Source organism: Rattus norvegicus, chromosome 18, assembly GCF_036323735.1.
Source record: "Rattus norvegicus strain BN/NHsdMcwi chromosome 18, GRCr8, whole genome shotgun sequence".
NCBI lineage: Eukaryota > Metazoa > Chordata > Mammalia > Rodentia > Muridae > Rattus > Rattus norvegicus.
In genome coordinates, this window is record NC_086036.1 from 400952 (window position 1) to 428132 (window position 27181).

At 38.9% G+C, this 27181-nt stretch overlaps 1 protein-coding gene across 1 annotated transcript; it reads left to right on the top strand.

The window, feature by feature from the left end:
* Nucleotides 1-852: 852 nt before the first annotated feature.
* Nucleotides 853-27181, top strand: LOC134483079 (zinc finger protein 501-like). Its single transcript, XM_063277720.1, is given in 3 exon segments — nt 853-938; nt 25428-26604; nt 26606-27181. Coding segments are annotated over 3 exon segments (1497 nt in total). The 3' UTR covers nt 26840-27181.

Consider the following 27181-nt stretch of genomic DNA (forward strand, 5'->3'; position numbering starts at 1 on the left):
AGTCTGCCAGCGTCCCTTTCTCACTTCCACAGATAAATTTCAAGCTCTAGCTTTAACCTCTGACCAATGATTCAAAGTTTGACTCAACGGGGTGGACACAGACTGTCCCATGGTGAAGAAAATTAGGACCGCCTTGGTAGGAGGAGCTCTCCGTCCCCCTGGTTCCGGAAAGTCACAGTCAGATCTCCTTGACTATCCTCCCGTCTATGTTTGGCTCTTGGAACGTCTTCCAGAGCCTGTAGCACCGGGGTGTCCCCCTGTCCACAGTCAAAAAAATTTAAGAAGGGTGGTTGTTTGGAGCAGGAATCCTGCATCTGCTCCCGGAGCAGGAATCCTGCATCGACTCCCAGAGTAGGAATCCTACATCTACTCTCCGAGCAGGAATCCTGCATCTGCTTTCAGAGTAGGAATCCTGCATCTACTGTCTCTCAGAGTAGGAATCCTGCATCTACTCTCAGGCGCCTATACGGGGTGGGAATCCTTCATCCACCCGAGTGCACTCAAACTGAAAACCGGTACCGAAAAAGACACAATTTACAGCACAAAAACCATGTACACACACACACACACACACACACACACACACACACACACACACACACATACACACACAGCGGCCACTTCTCAACACACATACCAACGTACCTATAAGGGACATTTGAGTCTCCGGGTGGGTCACGCTCCCATCCCGGACGAGCCCCCAAATGAAAGACCCCCAAACTTGGGGAGACTCTCGCTCCAGTCACAGGTTGAGGTACCCCCAAGAAACGCGAGTAGCTGTTCTTGATGTAACAGCAAGAGGTAGCGTTTATTAACGAGATCCCAGACCAACACGTATCTCACACAGGAGACATGGGAATCGGCCCCGAGCCTCTTCAGGCAGGGGTTTATATAGGAGAAGCCAGAGGGTTTCGCGTGGTTATCACCAAGGGAAATGGGTACAAGGTCTCATCTGCAAGCAGTAAGTGCGGGCTGGGGTGTTCTCGATATAGGAGAACGTCTTATCTTTATCTGTAGAGCAGGGAGTCATCCGTCCAGATGGCCCCTTTCCTGGAACAATCCCTTGACCTTGTTTTTAGGCTTGGCCGGGCACATCTCAGGCCAGCTCTGTCCTGCCCCCTTATCTGCTGTTCTTTTGCAGTTTTTATGAAGTTTTTATTTTAACTCTTCAGCTCCAAATGGTCCGGCCAGCCCTATAGTCTCCCTCAGGTAGTTCGGACCTTGTTTATGACTAACTTTTTGAAATTGAACTCTTCACTATGAACATAGTCGAGCATATGGCTTTGTTATATGTTGGGGCATCTTTTGGCTATATGTCCAAGAAAGGTATAGCTGGGTCCTCAATTAGTTCATGTGCAATTTGCTGAGGAACCTCCAGACTGATTTCCAGAATGGTTGTACCAGTCTGCAACCCCACCAACAATGGAGGAGTGTTCCTCTTTCTCCACATCCTCGCCAGCATTTGCTGTCACCTGAGTTTTTGATCTTAGCCATTCTCACTGGTGTGAGGTGAAATCTCAGGGTTGTTTTGATTTACATTTCCCTCATGACTAAAGATATTGAACATTTCTTTAGGTGTTTCTCAGCCATTCGGCATTCCTCAGCTGTGAATTCTTTGTTTACCTCCAAACCCCATTTTTTAATAGGGTTATTTGTCTCCCTGCAGTCTAGCTTCTTGAGTACTTTGTATATTTTGGATATAAGCCCCCTATTGTAGGATTGGTAAAGATCTTTTCCCAATCTGTTGGTTGCCGTTTTGTTCTAACAATGATGTCCTTTGCATTGCAGAAGCTTTGCAGTTTTATGAGATCCCATTTGTCAATTCTTGATGTTAGAGCATAAGCCATTGGTGTTTTGTTCAGGAAATTATCTCCAGTAGCCATGTGTTTGAGATTCTTCCCCACTTTTTCTTCTATTAGTTTGAGTGTGTCTGGTTTGATGTGGAGGTCCTTGATCCACTTGCATGTAAGCTTTGTACAGGGTGATAAGCATGGATCGGTTTGCATTCTTCTACATGTTGACCTCCAGTTGAACCAGCACCATTTGCTGAAAATGCTATCTTTTTTCCATTGGATGGTTTTGGCTCCTTTGTCAAAAATCAGGTGCCCATAGGTGTGTGGGTTCATTTCTAGTTCTTCAATTCTGTTCCATTGGTCTATCTGTCTGTCTCTGTACCAATACCATGCAGTTTTTATCACTATTGCTCTGTAATACTTCTTGAGTTCAGGGATAGTGATTCCCCCGGAAGTCCTTTTATTATTGTTTTAGCTATCCTGGGTTTTTTGTTATTCCAGATGAATTTGCAAATTGTTCTGTCCAACTCTGTGAAGAATTGGGTTGGTATTTTGATGGGGATTATTTTTTCAGTTCTTAAAATGTTCTTTGTCCATGTTAATGAAAATTTACCATCTCTTTAAGTTAATACATTTTTAACTGTACTGAAATTAAATTTGCTTTAAGAAATGGATGTATACTATATTTAATTATATAAAATCTTAGTCTGTGAACTAGAAAATATCTTCTTGAGTGAGGGAAACCAGACCACAAAAGACACATACGGTATATATTAACAGATAAGGGGATAGCCCTGGATTTGGGCATGAATGGTAGTTGAGTTGCTTTGCCCACCAGCTCTCCACAACCATTACTACTCGGGTTGAAAGACCCCCTCCCAGAAAGGGAATTGTACAAGCCCAAGACCCTCAACTATAGAAGTAAAAAGTAAGTTTTTAGATACACAGACTCAGAACTAAAATAAGCCTGGGAAAGTTCAGATGTGTCCAAGCTTTGTGGGACAAGCTGACCCATCATTTAGACGAAACAGACCATAAAAGAAAACAAAATGCAGAAACCAGACTAAATTATGGGCATTGCTCCATGGGCCACCTGACAGGAAAAAGAAACAGTCCCTGAGCCCTCAGAAGCCCTGACCACCATGTACTTTTTGCCAACTCATTGTTATGGTTATAGCCAAAATAGGTAGCATACACATATGCCTCATTTACTCCACCAATCACATCCCTGTAACCATGCATCTGCTTCTGTAAGCCTGCTTCTGCTCCTTAATGCCCTATAAAAACCCATCCCTGGTTCTGCTAGGTGCGCCAGTCTTCCGAATTGACTGGGACGCCCACAGATACCTGTGTATCCTGATCAATAAAAATCCTCTTGCAGATTGCAGCCTGTGGACTCGGACTGGTCATTGGGCTTGAGGATCTCCCTCCTGAGGGAAGATTCTCTCTGAGAGTCTTACAGGGTCAGCCCTTGGCACTGCCTGGACTTGCTCACCCAATGCCTCAGCTGGCAAGTTCTACCTCTCTCATGCTGTAAAGGCTCGGTTATACATGAGTTCACTATCAGGAACAGATATAATTTACAGATCAGTTGAGGTTTGGATACCTCTCTCCTGCATGTTGCATGTAGCATCAGAGAGGGGCCAGCACTCCTGTTCTCACACCCTCAGTCTGCTCCATGGTGCCATTACAATCAAGGCCAGATCCACTTTGGTATCCAGTTGAAGTACAGCATTGTGTTTCCCAAATGCTGCAACCAGCAAAGTATATGCTTAGCTCTCATCAATGTTACAGCCAGTGAGTGGTGGGGTCCACACAGCCATTGGGTATTGAAAGGAAAATTATACAGATTTAGGGTTTAAAAATATGAAGTTAAAAGAATAAGTTTCAAAATTCACAGACTCAGGGCTAAACACTGTGAAAAGCAAGTCCAGGCAGCCCTGCCCGGACTAACAGACCATAAAGATAAAGAAAAGGAATGCAAAAACCAGCCTGAGTTATCAGGTCTGACTCATAAACCATTTGGCAGGAGGGCACCTCCCCCAGCTTACTCAGAGTCACACTTTAACCAGATGTCCTTCAAACACAGATAAGCCCCTAGCTTCTAAAACCCTGAATGCCCCAGTCAGCATGTACTCTTCTGCTGTGCTGTAATCTCACTGCTATGTTTAAATGAGCCAATCACTTACAGCCGTGCCAAAAATTAGCCGCCACTGTTTGAAACAGCCAATTATGTGAAAATGCGCCAAAACCCCTAGCCTTCCCTATATAAACCCCTGAATTTTGAGTTTTGGGGTCTACACCTCTGTCTCCTGCACTAGATACGTGTCGGCCTGGAGAGTTTCGTAATAGATCTCTGTAATAAACCTCGCCTTTGCTTATTACATCCAAAATGGTATCTCTGTGTCTGGGGTCCGCAATTTCCCGAGACTTGAGTAAGGGTCTCTCTTCGGGGATCTTTCAATTTGGGGCTCATCCGAAATTGGTGTTTCCTGGGGTGCGCCATCCCGAGACTCGAGCTAGGTTCTTTCAGTATCACATATTATTCCAGATGGCAGTCCAGACGAAGGACAACCACATGGTCCTAAGTGGTAATATGAGCCATTGTCAATCACATAATCCCTTGCTGCTTCATGGCCATGGACACAGGCATGACCATCAGTTGTAGCATGGACTTGGAATTCACCATGGCCTGAGGGGTCAGGGCAGGCTATCCATACCAGTCTGTTCTTCTTGATCCTTGACTCTGTAGTTCTGTCTTTATTCACATTGCTGAAACTATTCCACTTTCATTTTTCTACCATCTGTCTATCACACACTTGCACATTCTAACAGTTCCCAATGTGAGGAGCAGTGGGCTGACCTCTGGCTATATTCCTCTTATCTGTGCCACATGGTGTGGCTGCAGACAGGACTCTGGTTGTCCCTACCTGTTCTGTGTGTTCTGGCTCTTCTTTTCTTTCTTTTTAAAGGAAAATATCTTTAATCGTTTTCTACATTCCAGTCATTATCTCCCTCTTGTTCTTCCCTCTAACAGTTTCTAATCCAATTACTGTTCCCAAACTCCAAAGGCATGTCTCACCCACCCCACCAGACCTCCCCACTCCCTGGTGCCTCAAGTCTATATAGGTATATAATAGATATATTTGTATATAGAGACCTTTTGTATAAAGGAATATATGAAAACGTATCTATTATATCTATTTAAATGCCAATTTACATATGTACATATGCAATATATACATATATTTTCTAAGTTGGACTCCATTTTCTCCAAGATTAAGATCAACAATTGACAATGGGAATTTATAGAGATGAATATACATACATATGTAATATATTTATCTCTACGTTTACCTATATTAACATGTATAATTATCTATATGTGTATCTGAATCATATATACCTGTAACATCAATGTTAATTCATATAAACATGTATCTTTTATCTGTAATTGTACTGATAAATATAGAGGCATAAACTATGTAATGATATGATATAGTATAGGTATGCATAGATAAAAAGTTACAGATACACATATAAAGCATAACTTATGATTTATTCCTACTGTTTCTAGGTTTTTATTTCAGGTTTATGTGTTTAATCCATCTTTAGATAGTTTTGTTAAAAGGTGAAAATCAAAGTGATAAACCTGCCTGCCATTTGTAGAAGGTTTTTAGTTGATTTTTTTGATTTAGCTAATAAGATGTAATCTGCAGAGAAGGCTAGCTTTACTTGTTCTTTACTTATTTGCATCAGATTAATCTCCTTCTTTTGCCTTCTTGGTCCAGCTAGAGTATACAGTAAAATACTGAATTCTTTTATGTTGACGATAGTTTTCGCTATCCTGGGGTTTTTGTTATTCCAAATAAATTTATATATTACTCTTTTTGACTATGTGAAGAATTGACTTGAATCTATTTATTGCTTTCACCAAGAAGGTCATTTTTACTATCTTAATCCTGCCAATCTTCCTACCTTCTAGGATCTTCTTAAATTTCTTTCTTCAGAGACTTAAAGTTCTTGTCATACAGATCTTTCACTTGCTTGGTTAGAGTCATACCGAAGTACTTTATTTGTGCAATTGTGAAGTATGTCATTTCCCTAATTTCTTCCTCAGCCTGTTTATCCTTTGAGTAGAGGAAGGCTACTGATTTATTTGAGTTGATTTTATATCCAATCACTTTGCTGAAGTTTTTTCAGGTTTAGACGTTCCCTGGCAGAGTTTTTGTGGGTCACATACATATACTACCATATCATCTGCAAATAGTGATATATTGACTTCTTTTCCTATTTGTATCCCTTTGACACTTTTTGTTGTCTAATTACACTGTCTAGGATTTGAATAGGAAGGGAGATAGTACATTGTTTAGTAGGATTGCTTCAAATTTCTCTCCATTTAGTTTGATATTGGCTACTGGGTTGCTGTATATTGCTGTTATTATGTTTAGATATGGGCCTTGAATTCCAGAACTTTCCAAGTTTTGTTTTTTTCATGATTCATAGTTTTTTGAATTTTGTCAAATGGTTTCTCAGCATGAAATGAAATGATGATTTGTTTTTTTCCTTTGAGTTTGTTTATATAGTGGATTACATTGACGCATTTTTTTATATATTGTATCATCCCTGCATCGCTGGGATAAAGTCAACATGATCAGGATAGATAATCATTTTGGTGTGTTCTTGCCTTTAGTTTGAGATAATTTTATTGACTATTTTTGTGCCGAGGTTAACCACGGAAATTGTTGGGCCTTTGGTTTAGGTATAAGCACAATTGTGGCCTTAAAGAAAGAACATGGTAGTGTTCCTTCTGTTTCTATTTTGTGGAATAGTTTGGACAGTATTAGTATGAGGTCTTCTATGAAGGTCTGTTAGAATTCTGCACTAAACACATCTGGTCCGGGACTTTTTTTGGTTGCCAGACTTTTAATAACTGCTTTTATTTCTTTGGGGGTTTGGGATTATTTTGATGGCTTACCTGATCCTGATTTAACTTTGGCACCTGGTAGTTGTCCAGAAAATTGTTCATTTTATCCAGATTTCCTAGTGTTGCTGAGTACAAGTTTTTGTAGTAATATGTGATAATTTTTAAAATTTCCCCCATTTCTGTTGCCATGTCTCCCTTTTTCATTTCTGATTTTGTTAATTTGGAATCTGTCTTTGTGCTTTCTGGTTAGTCTGGGTAAGGGTTTTTCTATCATTTTGATTTTCTCAAATAACCAGCACATGGTTTTGTTGATTTTTTTTGTATAATTGTTTTTCTTTCTACTTAGTTCAATTCAGCCCTGAGTTTGATTGTTTCCTGCTATCTACTCCTCTTGGGTGTATTTGCTTCTTTTTTTGTTCTAGTGCTTTCAGGTGTGTTGTCAAGCTGTTAGTGTATGCTCTCTTCAACTGCATTTGGAGGCACTCAGAACTTTGACTTTTTCTCTTAGCACTCTATCTATGTCAATCGAGAGATTGCTGGATATAGTAACCTGGGCTGGCATTTGAGTTCTCTTAGGGTGTATATGGCATCTGCCCAGGATCTTCTGGTTAAATAGTCTCTGGTGAGAAGTCTGGTGTAATTCTAATAGGTATGCCTTGACCTTTTTTCCATACTGCTTTCAAAATTCTTTCTTTGTTTTGTGAATTTGGTGTTTCTCTATTATGGGATAGGAGGAATTTCTTTTCTGGTCCTATCTATTTGGAGTTCTGTAGGCTTCTTGCGTGATTAAGAACATTTTGTTCTTTCGGTTAGGGAAGCTTTCTTCTAAATTTTATTGAAGATATTTTTTATTGGACTTTTTAATTTACATTTCAAATATTTTGCCCTTTCCTTATTGCCCATCCATAAGGCCCCTATGCTATCTCCCTCCACATTTTCCTTTAAGGGTGTTTCCCCTTCCCATCCATCACCCATTCCCTCTCCCTACCCTGACATTCCCCTACACTAGGGGTTCTACCTTGGCAAGACCAAGGGCTATTTCTCCCATTGGCACCCAACAAGGCCCTCCTCTGCTTCACATGCAGGTGGAGCCTTGGGTCTGTCCATGTGTACTCTTTGAATACTGCTTTAGTCTCTAGGATCTATGTTTGGTTGATATTGTTGTTCTTTTGGGGTAGCAAGCTCCTTAAGCTCCCTCAATCCTTTCTCTAATTTCTCCCATTCTCAGTTTAATGGTTTGCTGCTAGCATTCGCCTCTGTATTTGTCATGCTCTGGCTGAGCTTCTCAGGAGAAAACTATATCAGGTTCCTGTTGGCTTTATCAATATTGTCCAGTTTTGGTTGGTGTACTTATGGGCTACATCCCCAGTGGGACAGGCTCTGAATGGCCATTCCTTCAGTCTCTGCTCCAAACATTGCCTTCATATCCCCTCCTATGAATAATTTTGTTCCCCCTTTTAAGAAGGAGTTAAGCTTCTGCACTTTGGTCATCCTCCTTCTTGTGCTTCATGTAGTCTGTGGATTATATCTTGGGTAAACCGAGCTTTTGGGCTAATAACTACTTATCAGTGAGTGCATACAATGTACCTTTTTTAAAATTGGGTTACCTTACTCAGGATATGTCCGGGGCCACCTGGCCTACTTATGCCTTTCTTTGTCTGGACTAGGTGTTTTCCCCTCCATGGGCCCTTGTTTTCAAGTAACATACATTTGAGTTACCACCAGTCAAGAATACTGGAGACGTCCTGGTGTGTTGCTTCTACACTAGAATGAGATTTCATTCTATTGTTAGTTAGAAGCTTCAGGAAATTGATATTTATTGTATGTTGGAAGTTTTAGGGAAATCAAAAATTCTGCCATTGGTTTCTGATGTGATGTATGTTTACTGTTGACTTGATTATCAGTTTGTGTTGTGTGAGTTTTCTGCTTTTAAGCAAGTACCCTTTGCTTTATTAGATGAGACTTGAACATAATACTGTCTTGTCTCCATTTCTCATGTCTCTTGTTCGATCCATTCCCATTCCTCTCTCCAGCATCTCTGTTGACATACCTGTGGGCTGTGAGAAGGATGGTATTTTCTAGTTCCTTACATTTGCCTATGAATTTCATGAGGTTACTGTTTTTGAAAACTGATCTGTACTCCATGTGTAGATGTACCACATTTCCTGTATCCATTCCTCTGTTGAAAGGCATCTGGCTGTTTCCACCTTCTGGCTATTATAAATAAGACTGCTATGAACATAGTGAAGTATGTTTCCTTGTTGTATGTTGGACCATTTGGGTATATGCCCAGGAGAAGTATGGCCTTTTGTATTTTATATTACCCTTGATGGTTGTGTTGATGGTTTCTATGGCATCTTCTGTCCCTGTGATTCTCTCTTCTGTCTCTTGTATTCTATTGGTGATGCTTGCATCTATGACTCTTGATCTCTTTCCTAGGATTTGTATATTCAGGGTTATCTCCTTTTGTGCTTTCTTTAGTATTCCCATATCCATTTCTAAATCCTGGATTGTTATGTTCAATTTCTTCACATGTTTGGCTTTTCCTGTAATTCTTTAAGGCATTTTTGTCTTTTTTTAAGGGCTTCTACTTGTTTACCTTTGTTGTACTATATTTCTTTAGGAGAATTATTTGTGTCCTTCTTAATGTCCTCCATCATCAACTTGAGATGTGATTTTAATTGCAAATCTTGCTTTTACAGTGTGTTGGGAGATTCAGTATTTGCTTTGGTGGGAGAACTGTGTTCTGATGATGCCAAGTAGTCTTGGTTTCTGTTGCTTAGGTTCCTGCACTTGCCTTTTGCCATTAGGTTGTCTCTGGAGTTAGCTTGTCTTACTGTCTCTTACAGTGGCTTTACCCATGCGTGTCTGCAGTCCTGCAGACCTGTTTTCTTACAGGTGGATCTGGGTACAGAGAGCTGAGGGACCGCTTTAGCTCCAGGAGCAGGCAGAAGTCAAAATATTCATGTCACAGGTTGCTCCTGGGTTTGTGTGTCCTGAGGCCTGCAGGCTGGTTGCTTGCAGCAGAAGAGTTGGCCTTTCCTCTGCTATCAGATGTGTCCCTGCTCTTGGTGACTGGCTTTCATCTCTGGGCACATGCAGAAATAGGAAGGGTATTGTCATAAGTATAAATCAGTGAGAATACTATTGCTCTTTCCCCTTCATCACTCTAAGACAAAAATTGTGAAAATTTAGTAGTCATCTTGTAACCTAGTGAGTGATATAGAAACTGATAAAAAAGAATTCATTTATACCAACCTAATTTTATGTAAAGTTGGACAGTCTCATGATCCCATTTCATAGACTCTATAAATTTTACATGCTCTGTATTTATCACTTGTCCTATCTATGAGGTGCAAATCCCCTCCATACACTATTTTACCCTGTTAAGGCTTTTTAGAGCCAGTATCTCACCATGTACCTCCTGCTATCGTGTAACCTACTATGTAGACCATCTTGATCTCAAACTCAGAGACACATCTGCCTCTGTGAGTGCCAGGATAAAAGTTGTACACAATTGTACCTGTCCCTCTCCTGCTTTCTATAGAAAGAAGAAATCTGCCATCTCTTCTATAATCACAAATAGACATCTCTCTTAATTTTAGATACAAGAGCTATATTTGTTCTAACATAAAATTATAATTTATAACTTCAATGTGTTCTTAGAAAGCAGAAGCAACATTTTATTTTGGAGAGGAAAGGGTTTATTTGACTTATACTTCTGTATCACTGTTCTTCATTGGAAGAATTTGGGGCAGGAGCTCATGGTAAGGACCTGAAAGGAGGAACTGATGCAGAGCAGTGAATTGTACAGCTTACCAGATTGCTCAACCTGCTTTCTTATATATTCCAGGATCATCTGCTTAGAGGTAGCACTGACCACGGTGATGTAAGCCCTCCCAAATGAAGAGAATACCCTAGGACCTTGCCTACAAGCCAATATTGAGAGACATCTTATCAATCAAAATTCCTCTTTCCAGATGCCCATGGCTATGTCAAGTCGATATAAAACCAGCAAGTACATCCAACTTCCAAAATTTAATTTTAAAAATCCCAAATTTTTGAGGGAGAAAAAAACAGAAAGAAATACTGGGAACCATGGGAAAATATTTTAGTATATTTTTTCAGAACTTTTGCTCTTCAAACATATTTCTTCTTTAAGATGAGACAATATGCTTACTCATATTATGAAAATTGTCCTAACATATCTCTGTTTTCTTATTTTTTACTTTTTAAAAATTTTTATTTTTCTTGGATATTTTATGTATTTACCTTTCAAATGTTATCCCCTTCCTCCATTCTTGAGTATGCCTCCCTCCTCTCTGGCTAAGATCATAAACTCAGATGACAGCAGATGCTGGCGAGGATGCAGAGAAAGAGGAACACTCCTCCATTGTTGGTGGGGTTGCAGACTGATACAACCATTCTGGAAATCAGTCTGGAGGATCCTCAGAAAATTGGACATTGAACTGCCTGAAGATCCAGCTATACCTCTCTTGGGCATATACCCAAAAGATTCCCCAACATATAAAAAAGACACGTGCTCCACTATGTTCATGGCAGCCTTATTTATAATAGCCAGAAGCTGGAAAGAACCCAGATGCCCTTCAACAGAGGAATGGATACAGAAAATGTGGTACATCTACACAATGGAATATTACTCAGCTATCAAAAACAACGAATTTATGAAATTCGTAGGCAAATGGTTGGAACTGGAAAATATCATCCTGAGTGAGCTAACCCAATCAGAGAAAGACATACATGGTATGCACTCATTGATAAGTGGCTATTAGTCCAAATGCTTGAATTACCCTATATGCATAGAACAAATGAAACTCAAGACGGATGATCAAAATGTGAATGCTTCACTCCTTCTTTAAAAGGGGAACAAGAATACCCTTGGCAGGGAAGAGAGAGGCAAAGATTAAAACAGAGACTGAAGGAACACCCATTCAGAGCCTGCCCCACATGTGGCCCATACATATACAGCCACCCAATTAGACAAGATGGATGAAGCAAAGAAGTGCAGACCGACAGGAGCCGGATGTAGATCGCTCCTGAGAGACACAGCCAGAATACAGCAAATACAGAGGCGAATGCCAGCAGCAAACCACTAAACTGAGAATAGGACCCCCGTTGAAGGAATCAGAGAAAGAACTGGAAGAGGTTGAAGGGGCTCGAGACCCCATATGTACAACAATGCCAAGCAACCAGAGCTTCCAGGGACTAAGCCACTACCTAAAGACTATACATGGACTGACCCTGGACTCTGACCTCATAGGTAGCAATGAATATCCTAGTAAGAGAACCAGTGGAAGGGGAATCCCTGGGTCCTGCTAAGACTGAACCCCCAGTGACGTAGACTGTTGGGGGGAGGGTGGCAATGGGGGGAGGGTTGGGAGGGGAACACCCATAAGGAAGGGGAGGGGGGAGGGGGATATTTGCCCGGATACCGAGAAAGGGAATAACACTCGAAATGTATATAAGAAATACTCAAGTTAATAAAAAAAAAGGGAACAGAAAAGGAAGAATAACAGATTCAAGGAGGTGTTATTTGTTAAAAGAAAAAAAACTAGTTACGCAATGAGGACCCTGAATTCTGCTGCGTACAGGAGACACACCTCAGAGACAAAGACAGACACTACCTCAGAGTGAAAGGCAAGTGATCTGAAGAAGCAACCTGGAGTCGCCATTCTAATATCGAATTAAATTTATTTTCAACTAAAAGTCATCGAGAAAGATAAGGGAGAACACTTCATATTCATCAAAGGAAAAATGCACCAAGATGAACTCTCAATCCTAAATATCTATGCTCCAAATAAAAGGGCACCTACCTAATAAATGAAACCTTATGAAAGCTCAAAGCACACATTGCATCTCACACAATAATAGGAGGAGATTTCAACACCCCACTCTCAATGGACAGGTCATGGAAACAGAAATTAAACAGAGACGTAGACAAACTAAGAGAAGTCATGAACCGAATGGACTTAACAGATATTTATAGAACATTCTCTCCTAAAACAAAAGGATATAGCCTCTTCTCACCACCTCATGGTACTTTCTCCAAATTTGACCATATAACTGTTCATAAAACAGGCCTCAACAGATATATAAAGATCGAAAAAATCCCATGTGTCCTATCAGACCGCCCTGGGCTAAAGCTGGTCTTCAACAACAGTAAGGGAAGAATGCCCACATATACATGGCAGTTGAACAATGCTCTACTCAACGATAACCCGGTCAAGGAAGAAATAAAGAAAGAAATTAAAGACTTCTTAGAATTTAATGAAAATGAAGGTACAACATATCCAAACTTATGGGACACAATGAAAGCTGAGTTAAGATGAAAACTCATAGCTCTGAGTGCCTGGAGAAAGAAATAGGAGAGAGCATACATCAGCAGCTTGACAGCACACCTAAAAGCTCTAGAACAACACGAAACAAATGCACACAGGAGGAGTAGAAGGCAGGAAATAATCAAACTCAGAGCTGAAATCAAACAAATAGAAACAAAAAGGACCATAGAAAGAATCAACAGAACCAAAAGTTGGTTCTTTGAGAAAATCAACAAGATAAATAAATCCTTAGCTAGACTAACGAGAGGACACAGAGAGTGTGTCCAAATTAACAAAATCAAAAATGAAAAGGGAGACATAACTACAGAATCAGAGGAAATTCAAAAAATCATCAGATCTTACTACAAAAGCCTATATTCAACAAAACTTGAAAATCTTCAGGAAATGGACAATTTCCTAGACAGATACCAGGTATCGAAGTTAAATCAGGAACAGATAAACCATTTAAACAAACCCATAACTCCTAAAGAAATAGAAGCAGTTATTAAAAGTTTCACAACAAAAAGAAGCCCAGGTCCAGACGGGTTTAGTGCAGAATTCTATCAGACCATCATAGAAGACCTCATACCAATATTATCCAAACTATTCCACAAAATTGAAACAGATGGAGCACTACAAAATTCCTTCTATGAAGCCACAATTACTCTTCTACCTAAACCACACAAAGACCCAACAAAGAAAGAGAACTTCAGACCAATTTCCCTTATGAATATCGACAGAAAAATACTCAATAAAATTCTGGCAAACCAAATCCAAGAGCACATCAAAACAATCATCCACCATGATCAAGTAGGCTTCATCCCAGGCATGCAGGGATGGTTTAATATACGGAAAACCATCAATGTGATCCATTATATAAACAAACTGAAAGAACAAAACCACATGATCATTTCATTAGATGCTGAGAAAGCATTTGACAAAATTCAACATCCCTTCATGATAAAAGTCCTGGAAAGAATAGGAATTCAAGGCCCATACCTAAACATATTAAAAGCCATATACAGCAAACCAGTCGCTAACGTTAAACTAAATGTAGAGAAACTTGAAGCAATCCCACTAAAATCAGGGACTAGACAAGGCTGCCCACTGGCTCCCTACTTATTCAATATAGTTCTTGAAGTTCTACCCAGAGCAATCAGACAACAAAAGGAGATCAAGGGGATACAGATTGGAAAAGAAGAAGTCAAAATATCACTATTTGCAGATGATATGATAGTATATTTAAGTGATCCCAAAAGTTCCACGAGAGAACTAGTAAAGCTGATAAACAACTTCAGCAAAGTAGCTGGGTATAAAATTAACTCAAATAAATCAGTAGCCATCCTCTACACAAAAGAGAAAGAAGCTGAGAAAGAAATTAGGGAAATGACACCCTTCATTATAGTCCCATATTATATAAAGTATCTCGGTGTGACTTTAACCAAGCAAGTAAAAGATCTCCAAGCCTCTGAAGAGAGAAATTGAGGAAGACCTCAGAAGAAGGAAAGATCTCCCATGCTCATGGATTGGCAGGATTAATATAGTACAAATGGCCATTTTACCAAAAGCAATCTACAGATTCAATGCAATCCCCATCAAAATACCAATCCAATTCTTCAAAGACTTAGACAGAACAATTTGCAAATTTATCAGGAATAACAAAAAACCCAGGATAGCTAAAACTATCCTCAACAATAAAAGGACTTCAGGGAAAATTACTATTCCTGAACTCAAGCAGTATTACAGAGCAGTGATAAAACTGCATGGTATTGGTACAGAGACAGACAGATAAACAAATGGGATAGAATTGAAGACCCAGAAATGAACCCGGACACCTATGGTCACTTGATTTTTGACAAAGGAGCCAAAACCATCCAATGGAAAAAAGATAGCATTTTCAGCAAATGGTGCTGGTTCAACTGGAAGTCAGCGTGTAGAAGAATGCAGATTGATCCATGCTTATCACCCTGTACAAAGCTTAAGTCCAAGTGGATCAAGGACCTCCACATCAAACCAGATACACTCAAACTAATAGAGGAAAAATTGGGGAAGCATCTCGAACACATGGGCACTGGAGAAAATTTCCTGAATAAAACAACAGTGGCTTATGCTCTAAGATCAAGAATCAACAAATCTGATCTCATAAAACTGCAAAGCTTCTGTAAGGCAAAGGACACTGTGGTTAGGAGAAAACAGCAACCAACAGATTGGGAAAAGATCTTTACCAATCCTACAACAGATAGAGCAATTATATCCAAAATATACAAAGAACTCAAGAAGTTAGACCGCAGGGAGACAAATAACCCTATTAAAAATGGGTTTCAGAGCTAAACAAAGAATTCACAGCTGAGGAATGCCGAATGGCTGAGAAACACCTAAAGAAATTTTCAACATCTTTAGCCATAAGGGAAATGCAAATCAAAACAACCCTGAGATTTCACCTCACACCAGTGAGAATGGCTAAGATCATAAACTCAGATGACAGCAGATGCTGGCGAGGATGCGGAGAAAGAGGAACAGTCCTCCATTGTTGGTGGGTACATTGTTGCAGACTGGTACAACCATTCTGGAAATCAGTCTGGAGGCTCCTCAGAAAATTGGACATTGAATTACCTGAGGATCCAGCTATACCTCTCTTGGGCATATACCCAAAAGATGCTCCAACATATAACAAAGCCACGTGCTCTACTATGTTCATATCATCCTTATTTATAATAGCCAGGAGCTGGAAAGAACCCAGATGCCCTTCTTTTCTTTTTAACTGGGAAAATTTATTTATTTATTATTTATTTATTTTCCATCTTTATTAACGGGTATTTCTTACATTTCGATTGTTTTTTTTTCTTTTATTTTTTTTTAACTTGAGTATTTCTTATTTACATTTCGAGTGTTATTCCCTTTCCCGGTTTACGGGCCAACATTTCCCTAATTGCATTGAATCTGTAGGTTGCTTTTGGCAAAATGGCCATTTTTACTACATCTATCTGGCCAATCCACGAGTATGGGAGCTCTTTCCATCTGCTGGTATCTTCAATTTCTTTCTTCAGAGATTTCAAGTACTTGTCATACAGAACTTTAACTTGCTTGGTTAGAGTCACACTGAGGTATTTTATGTTATTTATAACTTTTGTGAAGGGAATCATTCCCCAAATTTCTTTTTCAGGCTGTTTATCTTTTCAGGAAAGGAAGGCTACTGATTTGTATTTAGGCAATTTTATACCCAGTCATTTTGCTGAAGTCATTTTATTAGGCTTAGTAGTTCTCTGGTGGAACTTTTGAGGTCACTTAAGTACACTATCATGTCATCTGCAAACAGTGACATTTTGATTTTTTCCCCTTCCAACTTGTATCCCTTTAACCTCATTTTGCTGTCTGATTGCTCTGTCTAGGACTTCAAGTACTATATTCAATAAGTAGGGAGAGAGTGGGCAGCCCTGTCTAGTCCCTGATTTCAGTGTGATTGCTTCAAGTTTCTCGCCACTTAGTTTTATGTTAGCTACTTGTTTCCATATATTGCTTTTAATATGTTTAGATATGGACCTTGAATTCTTGATCTTTCCAGGGATTTTATCATGAAGGGGTGTTAAATTTTTGTCAAATGCATTCTCGGGCTCTAATGAAATGATCATGTGGTTCTTATCTTTGAATTTGTTTATATAGTGGATTACACTGATGGATTTTTGTATATTAAACATTCCTGCATCCCTGGGATGAATCCTACTTGATCATGATGGATGATCATTTTGATGTGTTCTTGGATTCGGTTTGCAACAATTTTAATGAGTATTTTTGCATCAATATTAATAAATGAAAATTATCTGAAGTTCTCTTTCTTTGTTGTGGCTTTGGTTATGGAATAACAGTAATTCTAGCTTCATGGAAGAAATTTGGTAGTGTTCTGTCTGTTTTTATTTTGTGGAATAGTTTGGACAGTATTCATATGTGGTCTTCTATGAAGGTTTGATAGAATTCTGCACTGAACCCATCTGGACCTGGGCTCTTTTTGGTTGAGAGACCTTTAATGACTGCTTCTATTTCTGTAGGAGTTATGGGGTTGTTTAAATGGTTTATCTGTTCCTGATTTAACTTTGGTACCTGGTATCTGTCTAGGACATTGTCCATTTCCTCCAGATTTTCAAGTTTTGTTGAATATAGTCTTTTGTAATAGGATCTGATGATTTTTTAAAAATTTCTTCAGATTCTGTTGTGATTTCTGATTTTGTTAATTTGGGTACATTCTCTGTAACCTCTGGTTAATCTGGTTAAGAGTTTATCTATCTTGGTTATTTTCTCAAAGAACCAGCTCTTGCTTTTGTTGATTCTTTGTATAGTCCTTTTTGTTTCTACTTGGTTGATTTCATCGCTCAGTTTGATTTTTTCCTGCCTTCTACTACTCTTGGGTTTATTTATTTCTTTTTGTTCTAGATCTTGTAGGTGTGCTGCCAAGCTGCTGATATATATTCTCTCCTGTTTCTTTTTGTAGGCACTCAGAGCTATGAATTTTCCTCTTAGTATTGCTTTCATTGTGTCCTATAAGTTTGGGAATGTTGTATCTTCATTTTCATTAAGTTCTAAGAAGTTTTTAATTTCTTCATTTATTTCTTCCTTGACCAAGTTGTCATTGAGTAGAGCATTGTTAAACTTCCATGTATATGTGGGCTTTCTGTCATTATTGTTGTTATTAAAGACCAGTCTTAGTTCGTGGTGATCTGATAGGATGCACAGGATTATTTCTATCTTCATGTATCTGTTGAGGCCTGTTTTTTGACCAATTATATCGTCAATTTTGGAGAAGGTTCCATGAGGTACTGAGAAGAAGGTATATCCTTTTGATTTAGGATGGAATGTTCTATAAATATCTGTTAAAACCATTTGTTTCATAACTATTGTTAGTTTCTCTATGTCTCTGTTTTTTTTCCTGTTTTTATGATTTGTCCATTGATGAGAATGGGGTGTTGAAATCTCCTACTATCATCGTCTGAGTGGCAATGTGTTTTTTGAGCTTTAGTAAGGTTTCTTTTATAAATGTAGGTACTCTTGCAATCAGAGCATAGATATTTAGGAATGAGAGTTCATCTTGGTGGATTTTTCCTTTAATGAATATGAAGTGTCCTTCCTTATCTTTTTTAATGACTTTTGGTTGAACGTCAATTTTATTTGATATTAGAATGGCAACTCCAGCTTGTTTCTCTGGGCCTTTTGCTTGGAAAATTATTTTCCAGCCATTTACACTGAGAATAGTTTCTGTCTTTCTCTCTGAGGTGTATTTCTTGCATGCAGGAAAATGCTGGGTCTCCATGTCCTCATCAGCATTTGTTTTCACTTGTGTTTTGATCTTAGCCATTCTGACTGGTGTGAGGTGGAATCTCAGGGTTGTTTTGATTTGCATTTCCCTGATGACTAAGGATGTTGACCATTTCTTTAGTTACTTCTCAGCCATTCTATATTCCTCAGGTAAGAATTCATTGTTTAGCTCTGTACTCCAGTTTTCTATAGAGTTATTTGTCTCTCTAGAGTCTAAGTTATTGCATCTCTAACAGGTGGAGGATTGGGAAAGATCTTTTCCCAATCTGTTCCTTGCCATTTTCATCTAATGATAGTGTTTGTTGCCTTATGAAAGCTTTGCAGTTTTCTTAGGTTCCATTTGTCAATTCTTTTTTTTTTCAGCTGTGTTTTTTCTTCATTTTTTCTTGGATATTTTTTATTTACATTTAAATGTCATTCCTTTTCCTGGTTTCCAGGACGTAAGCCCCCTACCCCATCCCTCTCCCCATCTTCTATAAGAGTGTTCCCCTTCCAATCCACCACCTATTATTGACCCCTTGACATTTCCATAAGTTGGGGATATAACCTTGATAATACCAAGGGATTATTCTTCCATTGTTGCCCAACAAGGCCTTTCTCTGCTACATATTTAGTTGGAGCCATTGGTCATTCCATGTATATAGTCCTTAGGTAGTAATTTACTCCCTGGTTGGCATTCCTGTTCTTGTGGTGTGGCAGTCCCCTTTAGCTCTTTCAATCCCTTCTCTAATTCCTCCTACATGTGTCCTGTTCACAGTTCAGTGGTTTTTCTGCTACCCTTCATGTCTGTATTTGACATGATCTAGCTGTGTCTCTCAGGAGACATTCATATTTGGTTCCTGTCAGCATGCTTTTCTTAGCTTCATCAATTTTGCCTAGTCTTGGTGACTGTACATATATGGGGCATATGTGGAGCAGATTTGAATGGCTATTCCTTCACTCGTTGTTCCAAACTTTGCCCCCACTTCCCCTTTACGAATATTTTTGTTCCCCCTTTTAAGAAGGAGTGAAGCATCTGCACTTTAGACATCCTTCTTCATGAGCTTAATGTGGTCTGGGTATTGTACCTTGGGTGATTAGAGCATTTGGGCTAATACCCACTTATAAGTGAGTGCATACCTTGTGTATTTTTCTGGAATTTGGTTACTTCACTCAGGATGATATTTTCTAGTTCATTCCATTTGCATATGAATTTCATGAAGCCATTGTTTTTGATAGTTGATTAGTACTCCACTGTGTAGATATATGACATTTTCTGTGTCCATTCCTCTGTTGAAGGGCATCTGTTTTATTTCCAGCTTCTGGCTCTTATAAATAAGGCTACTATGAACATAGTGGAGCATGTGTCTTTATTGTATGTTGGTGCATCTTATGGGTTTATGCCCAGCAGAGGTATAGCTGGGTCCTCAGGTATTGCAATATGAAATTTTCTGAGGAACCTCCAGACTGATTTCCAGAGTGGTTGTACCAGTTTGCAATCCCACCAACAATGGAGGAGTGTTCCTCTTTCTCCACATTCTCACCAACATCTGTTGTCATCTGAGTTTTTAATCTTAGTCATTTTCACTGGTGTGAATTGGAATTTCTCATTTTTGGTTTGTTTGTTTTTGTTTGTTTGTTTTTATTTGTTTGTTTGCATTTCTTTAGTTATTTCTCAGCCATTGGATATTCCTTACCTGAGAATTCTTTTGTTAGATCTTTACCCCATTTCTTAATACTGTTATTTGTCTCTAGTGTCTATTTTTTTATATTAGCACTCCCTCTGATGTAGGTTTTCTTTTCCCAATTTGTTGGTTGCTCTTTTGTACTAATGGCAATGTCCTTTGCCTTTCAGAAGCTTTGCAGTTTTATTAGGTCTCATTCATCAATTATTGATCTTAGATCATAAGTCATTTGTGTTTCTTTCATGAAATTTTCCAAAGTGTCCACATGATCGTGACTCTTCCCTACTTTTTCTTCTATCAGCTTAAGTGTATCTGGTTTGATTTGGAGGTACTTGTCTTCTTGGACATAAGTTCTGTACAGAATGATTTCCTAGACAGATACCAGGTACTGAAGTTAAATCAGGAACAGATAAATCAGTTAAACAACCCCATAACTCCTAAGGAAATAGAAGCAGTCATTAAAGGTCTCCCAACCAAAAAAAGCCCAGGTCCAGACGGGTTTAGTGCAGAATTCTATCAGACCTTCATAGAAGGCCTCATACCAATATTATCCAAACTATTCCACAAAATTGAAACAGATGGATCACTACCGAATACCTTCTATGAAGCCACAATTACTCTTCTACCTAAACCACACAAAGACCCAACAAAGAAAGAGAACTTCAGACCAATTTCCCTTATGAATATCGACAGAAAAATACTCAATAAAATTCTGGCAAACCAAATCCAAGAGCACATCAAAACAATCATCCACCATGATCAAGTAGGCTTCATCCAAGGCATGCAGGGATGGTTTAATATACGGAAAACCATCAATGTGATCCATTATATAAACAAACTGAAAGAACAAAACCACATGATCATTTCATTAGATGCTGAGAAAGCATTTGACAAAATTCAACACCCCTTCATGATAAAAGTCCTGGAAAGAATAGGAATTCAAGGCCCATACCTAAACACAGTAAAAGCCATATACAGCAAAACAGTTGCTAACATTAAACTAAATGTAGAGAAACTTGAAGCAATCCCACTAAAATCAGGGACTAGACAAGCCTGCCCACTCTCTCCCTACTTATTCATATAGTTCTTGAAGTTCTAGCCAGAGCAATCAGAGAACAAAAGGAGATCAAGGGGATACAGATCGGAAAAGAAGAGGTCAAAATATCACTATTTGCAGATGATATGATAGTACATTTAAGTGATCCCAAAAGTTCCACCAGAGAACTACTAAAGCTGATAAACAACTTCAGCAAAGTGGCTGGGTATAAAATAAACTCAAATAAATCAGTTGCCTTTCTCTATACAAAAGAGAAACAAGCCGAGAAAGAAATTAGGGAAACGACACCCTTCATAATAGACCCAAATAATATAGAATACCTCGGTGTGACTTTAACCAAGCAAGTAAAAGATCTGTACAATAAGAACTTCAAGACACTGAGGAAAGAAATTGAAGAAGACCTCAGAAGATGGAAAGATCTCCCATGCTCATGGATTGGCAGGATTAATATAGTAAAAATGGCCATTTTACCAAAAGCAATGTACAGATTCAATGCAATCCCCATCAAAATACCAATCCAATTCTTCAAAGAGTTAGACAGAACAATTTGCAAATTCATCTGGAATAACAAAAAACCCAGGATAGCTAAAGCTATCCTCAACAATAAAAGGACTTCAGGGGGAATCACTATCCCTGAACTCAAGCAGTATTACAGAGCAATAGTGATAAAAACTGCATGGTATTGGTACAGAGACAGACAGATAGACCAGTGGAATAGAATTGAAGACCCAGAAATGAACCCACACACCTATGGTCACTTGATTTTTGACAAAGGAGCCTAAACCATCCAATGGAAAAAAGATAGCATTTTCAGCAAATGGTGCTGGTTCAACTGGAGGTCAGCATGTAGAAGAATGCAGATTGATCCATGCTTATCACCCTGTACAAAGCTTAAGTCCAAGTGGATCAAGGACCTCCACATCAAACCAAACACACTCAAACTAATAGATGAAAAACTAGGCAAGCATCTGGAACACATGGGCACTGGAAAAAATTTCCTGAACAAAGTACCAATGGCTTACGCTCTAAGATCAAGAATCGACAAATGGGATCTCATAAAACTGCAAAGCTTCTGTAAGGCAAAGGACACTGTGGTTAGGACAAAACGGCAACCAACAGATTGGGAAAAGATCTTTACCAATCAATCCTACAACAAATAGAGGCCTTATATCCAAAATATACAAAGAACTCAAGAAGTTAGACCGCAAGGAAACAAATAACCCTATTAAAAAATGGGGTTCAGAGCTAAACAAAGAATTCACAGCTGAGGAATGCCGAATGGCTGAGAAACACCTAAAGAAATGTTCAACATCTTTAGTCATAAGGGAAATGCAAATCAAAACAACCCTGAGATTTCACCTCACACCAGTGAGAATGGCTAAGATCAAAAACTCAGGTGACAGCAGATGCTGGCGAGGATGTGGAGAAAGAGTAACACCCCTCCATTGTTGGTGGGATTGTAGACTGGTAAAACCATTCTGGAAATCAGTCTGGAGGTTCCTCAGAAAATTGTACATTGAACTGCCTGAGGATCCAGCTATACCTCTCTTGGTCATATAGCTAAAAGATGCCTCAACATATGAAAGAGACACGTGCTCCACTATGTTCATCGCAGCCTTATTTATAATAGCCAGAAACTGGAAAGAACCCAGATGCCCTTCAACAGAGGAATGGATACAGAAAATGTGGTACATCTACACAATGGAATATTACTCAGCTATCAAAAACAACGAGTTTATGAAATTCGTAGGCAAGTGGTTGGAACTGGAAAATATCATCCTGAGTGAGCTAACCCAATCACAGAAAGACATACATGGTATGCACTCATTGATAAGTGGCTATTAGCCCAAATGCTTGAATTACCCTAGATCCCTAGAACAAATGAAACTCAGGACGGATGATCAAAATGTGAATGCTTCACTCCTTCTTTAAATGAGGAAAAAGAATACCCTTGGCAGGGAAGGGAGAGGCAAAGATTAAAACAGAGACTGAAGGAACACCCATTCAGAGCCTGCCCCACATGTGGCCCATACATATACAGCCACCAATTAGACAAGATGGATGAAGCAAAGAATTGCAGACTGACAGGAGCCGGATGTAGATCGCTCCTGAGAGACACAGCCAGAATACAGCAAATACAGAGGCGAATGCCAGCAGCAAACCACTGAACTGAGAATAGGTCCCCCGTTGAAGGAATCAGAGAAAGAACTGGAAGAGCTTGAAGGGGCTCGAGACCCCATATGTACAACAATGCCAAGCAACCAGAGCTTCCAGGGACTAAGCCACTACCTAAGACTATACATGGACTGACCCTAAACTCTGACCTCATAGGTAGCAATGAATATCCTTGTAAGAGCACCAGTGGAAGTGGAAGCCCTGGGTCCTGCTAAGACTGAACCCCCAGTGAACTAGACTGTTGGGGGGAGGGCGGCAATGGGGGGAGGGTTGGGACGGGAACACCCATAAGGAAAGGGAGGGGGAAGGGGGATGTTTGCCCGGAAACCAGGAAAGGGAATAACACTCGAAATGTATATAAGAAATACTCAAGTTAATAAAAAAAAAAAAAAAAGAATGGGTCAAATTGTGTTTTTCTTCAGCTGACCTCCAGCTGAACCAGAACCATTTTTTGAAAGGGCTATCCTTTTGCCATTGGATTGTTTTACCTCCGTTGTCCAAGATCAAATGACCATAGGTGTGTGGATTCATTTCTGGGTCTTAATTCTATTCCACTGCTCTACTTGCCTGTGTTTGTACCAATACCATATAATTTTTTAACACTATTGCTCTATAATACTGCTTGAGGTCAGAGATGGTGATTCCCCCAGAAGTTCTTTTATTGTTGAGTATATTTTTCTCTACCCTGGGTTTTTGTTCCTCCAAAGTAATTTGCAAATAGCTCTTTCTAACGAGGAAATCAGGTGGAATTTTGATAGGGATTGCATTGAATCTGTAGATTGGTTTTGGTAAATTGCCATTTTTATGGAATTTTTGTGTTTCCTCCTTAAGGGTTTCTATTTTTGTACTTGTGTTATATTTCTTTAAGGGAATCATTTATGTCCTTATTAAAGTCCTCCATCATCACCATAAATTTGGTTTTAAATCCAAATCTTGCTTTACCATCATGTTTGTATATCCAGTATTTGCTTTTTTGGGAGAACTGGGTTCTGATGATGCCAAGTAGTCTTGGTTTCTAATGCTTATGTTCCTGTGCTTGCCTCTCACCAACAGGTTGTCTTTGGCGTTGGCTTGTCTTGCTGACTGTAAAAGTGGCTTGTCCTTCCAGTAGGCCTCTGTGACAGCACTCCTGTTGACCTGTTTTCTTTCATCTGGATCTCATAGGGTCCTGCCCCTGACTCTTGCTATATCCCTGTGCCTAGGCGATGTCCCCGAGGGTCAGTAATGAGGGCAGAATGTTTTTGTCGACTATTGATTATCAGGAGTGTCTGTAGTTCTGAGCGTCCAGCTCTCTCCTCCACAGGATTTCTACCCCTGTTTTTGAATTAAGGAAATACTTAAAGAAAATGAGGAGCAGGACAACCCTATAGGAAGTGTGTAAGTCTCAACTAACCTGGACCCATGAGATCTGTCTGATACTGAGCCACCAACCGGCCAACATTCACCAGTGGATATGAGGCTCCCAACCCTTTATAGTAGAGCACTGCAGGGCCTGACTTCAGCCATAGAAGATATATCTAATCCTCAAGAATCTTGAGGCCTCAAGGAATGGGGTGATCTGGTAAAGTGGTTTTTGTGTAGGTTGGGATATCTTCTTGGTGTTGGGAGTGTCTCAACTGGTATTTGATATGCAACAGTTATAGGGTGGAACTTGATGTGGTACATTTTGTTCTGTAGAAAAAATAAAGAATAAATAAAAAGTCATATAAAGAAAAATACCTTGTTGATGTATTTGCCATTGAGTTGTTATTGATGAAGTTCACTTATATGAGATATATAATAGATTTCATGAAATATCTCCTAATGTACATTATATCTATGATATTTGTTTCTTTGGACAAAATTTGTGCAGTTTGGTGTTGCATGTTTCTGCCATGATGATATATATATATGTATATATATATATGTATATATACATATATATCTGATTTTCAACCATTTGCAAAGTGTCATATAATGACATATTCTCGTTAATTTCAGGTCTGTGTTGTGATTCTAAAAAGAAGCTATTCTCAAAGGCATTTACACAGGATTATTTTCTCAAGAAAATAATACAAAGATTTGCATGTAATGACGTTTCCGATCTACATAGAGAGAAATTCTGGGAATGTAGATATGACAATGAAGAACATGAAATAGGTGATTATGGAAATGATTTCTTTGCAAAAGTCATCTGTTTCATTCCTCAAGCAGCCAGGAATCTCCAGATTCTCCTCCTGAGAGAATTCAGTCCTCAACACTTAAGGGTCACTACAGAATTTCTACTCAAGAGACAACTTTCAAGTGTAATGAATGTGAAAAAATCTTTACACAGTTCCTAAGACTTAAAGCTCATCACAGAATCCATGCCAGAGACAAACCTTACAAATATAACCAATGGGAGGAATCCTTAACAGGTCTCTCAAATCTTCATATTCATCACAGATTTCATACTGGAGACAAACCTTACAAATGTAATAAGTGTGGGAAATCTTTTACATGCTCCTCGAGTCTTAAAATTCACCACAGAATCCATATAGGAGAAAAACCTTACAGATGTAATGAATGTGGGAAATCTTTTACACAGTCTTCAGGTCTTAAAATTCACCACAGAATACACACTGGAGACAAACCTTACAAATGTAAAGAATGTGGGAAATCTTTTACAGAGTCTTCAAGTCTTAAAGTTCACCACAGAATCCATACAGGAGAAAAACCTTACAAATGTAATGAATGTGGTAAATCTTTTATCAAGTACTCAAAACTCAGAACTCACCACAGAACCCATACTGGAGACAAACCTTACAAATGTAATGAATGTGGGAAATCTTTTACACAGTCTTCAAGTCTTAAAACTCACCACAGAATCCATACAGGAGAAAAACCTTACAAATGTAATGAATGTGGGAAATCTTTTACACAGTCTTTAGCTCTTAAATTTCACCATAGAATCCATACTGGAAACAAACCTTACAAATGTAATGGATGTGGAAAGTCTTTTATAAACTCCTTAAGTCTTCAAAATCACCACAGAATCCATACAGGAGAAAAACCTTACAAATGTAATGAATGTGGGAAATCTTGTACATGGTCTTCAGGTCTTAAAATTCACCACAGAATACATACTGGAGACAAACCTTACAAATGTAATGAATGTGGGAAATCTTTTACAGAGTCTTCAAGCCTTAAAATTCACCACAGAATCCATACAGGAGAAAAACCTTACAAATGTAATGAATGTGGGAAATCTTTTACAGAGTCTTCAAGTCTCAAAACTCACCACAGAACCCATACTGGAGACAAACCATACAAATGTAATCAATGTGGGAAATCTTTTACACAGTCTTCAAATCTTAAAACTCACCACAAAAATCCATGCTGGAGACAAACCTTATAAATGTACCGAATGTGGGAAATCTTTTACACAGTCTTCAGCTCTTAAAGTTCACCATAGAATCCATACTGGAAACAAATCTTACGAATGTAATGGATGTGGAAAATCTTTTACACACTCCTTAAGTCTTCAAATTCACTACTCAATCCATACAGGAGAAAAACCTTGCAAGTGTAATGAATGTGGGGAATCTTTTACAGACTACTGAAGTCATAAAAGTCACAACAGGTTACATACTGGAGAAAAAACATTTAAATGAAATCACTGTAGAATATCATTTACCCAGTCCTCAAATCTTTAAGTTCAGTATAGAATCTAGAGAAGAGATAATCTTCACTAATGAAAAAAGTTGGCAAGTCTTTTCCTGGTTCTCAACTCTTCAAATTCATCAAAGAATCCATCCCGGAAAGCAGTCTTATAAATATAATGAATGTGAGAAATACTTTTCCTGTTCCTCACCTCTTCAAGGTCCCCACAGAATCCGTTAAGTAGAAAAAACATTACTAATGTAATGGATGTAAATATTTGTTCAAAGGAATCATATCTTCAA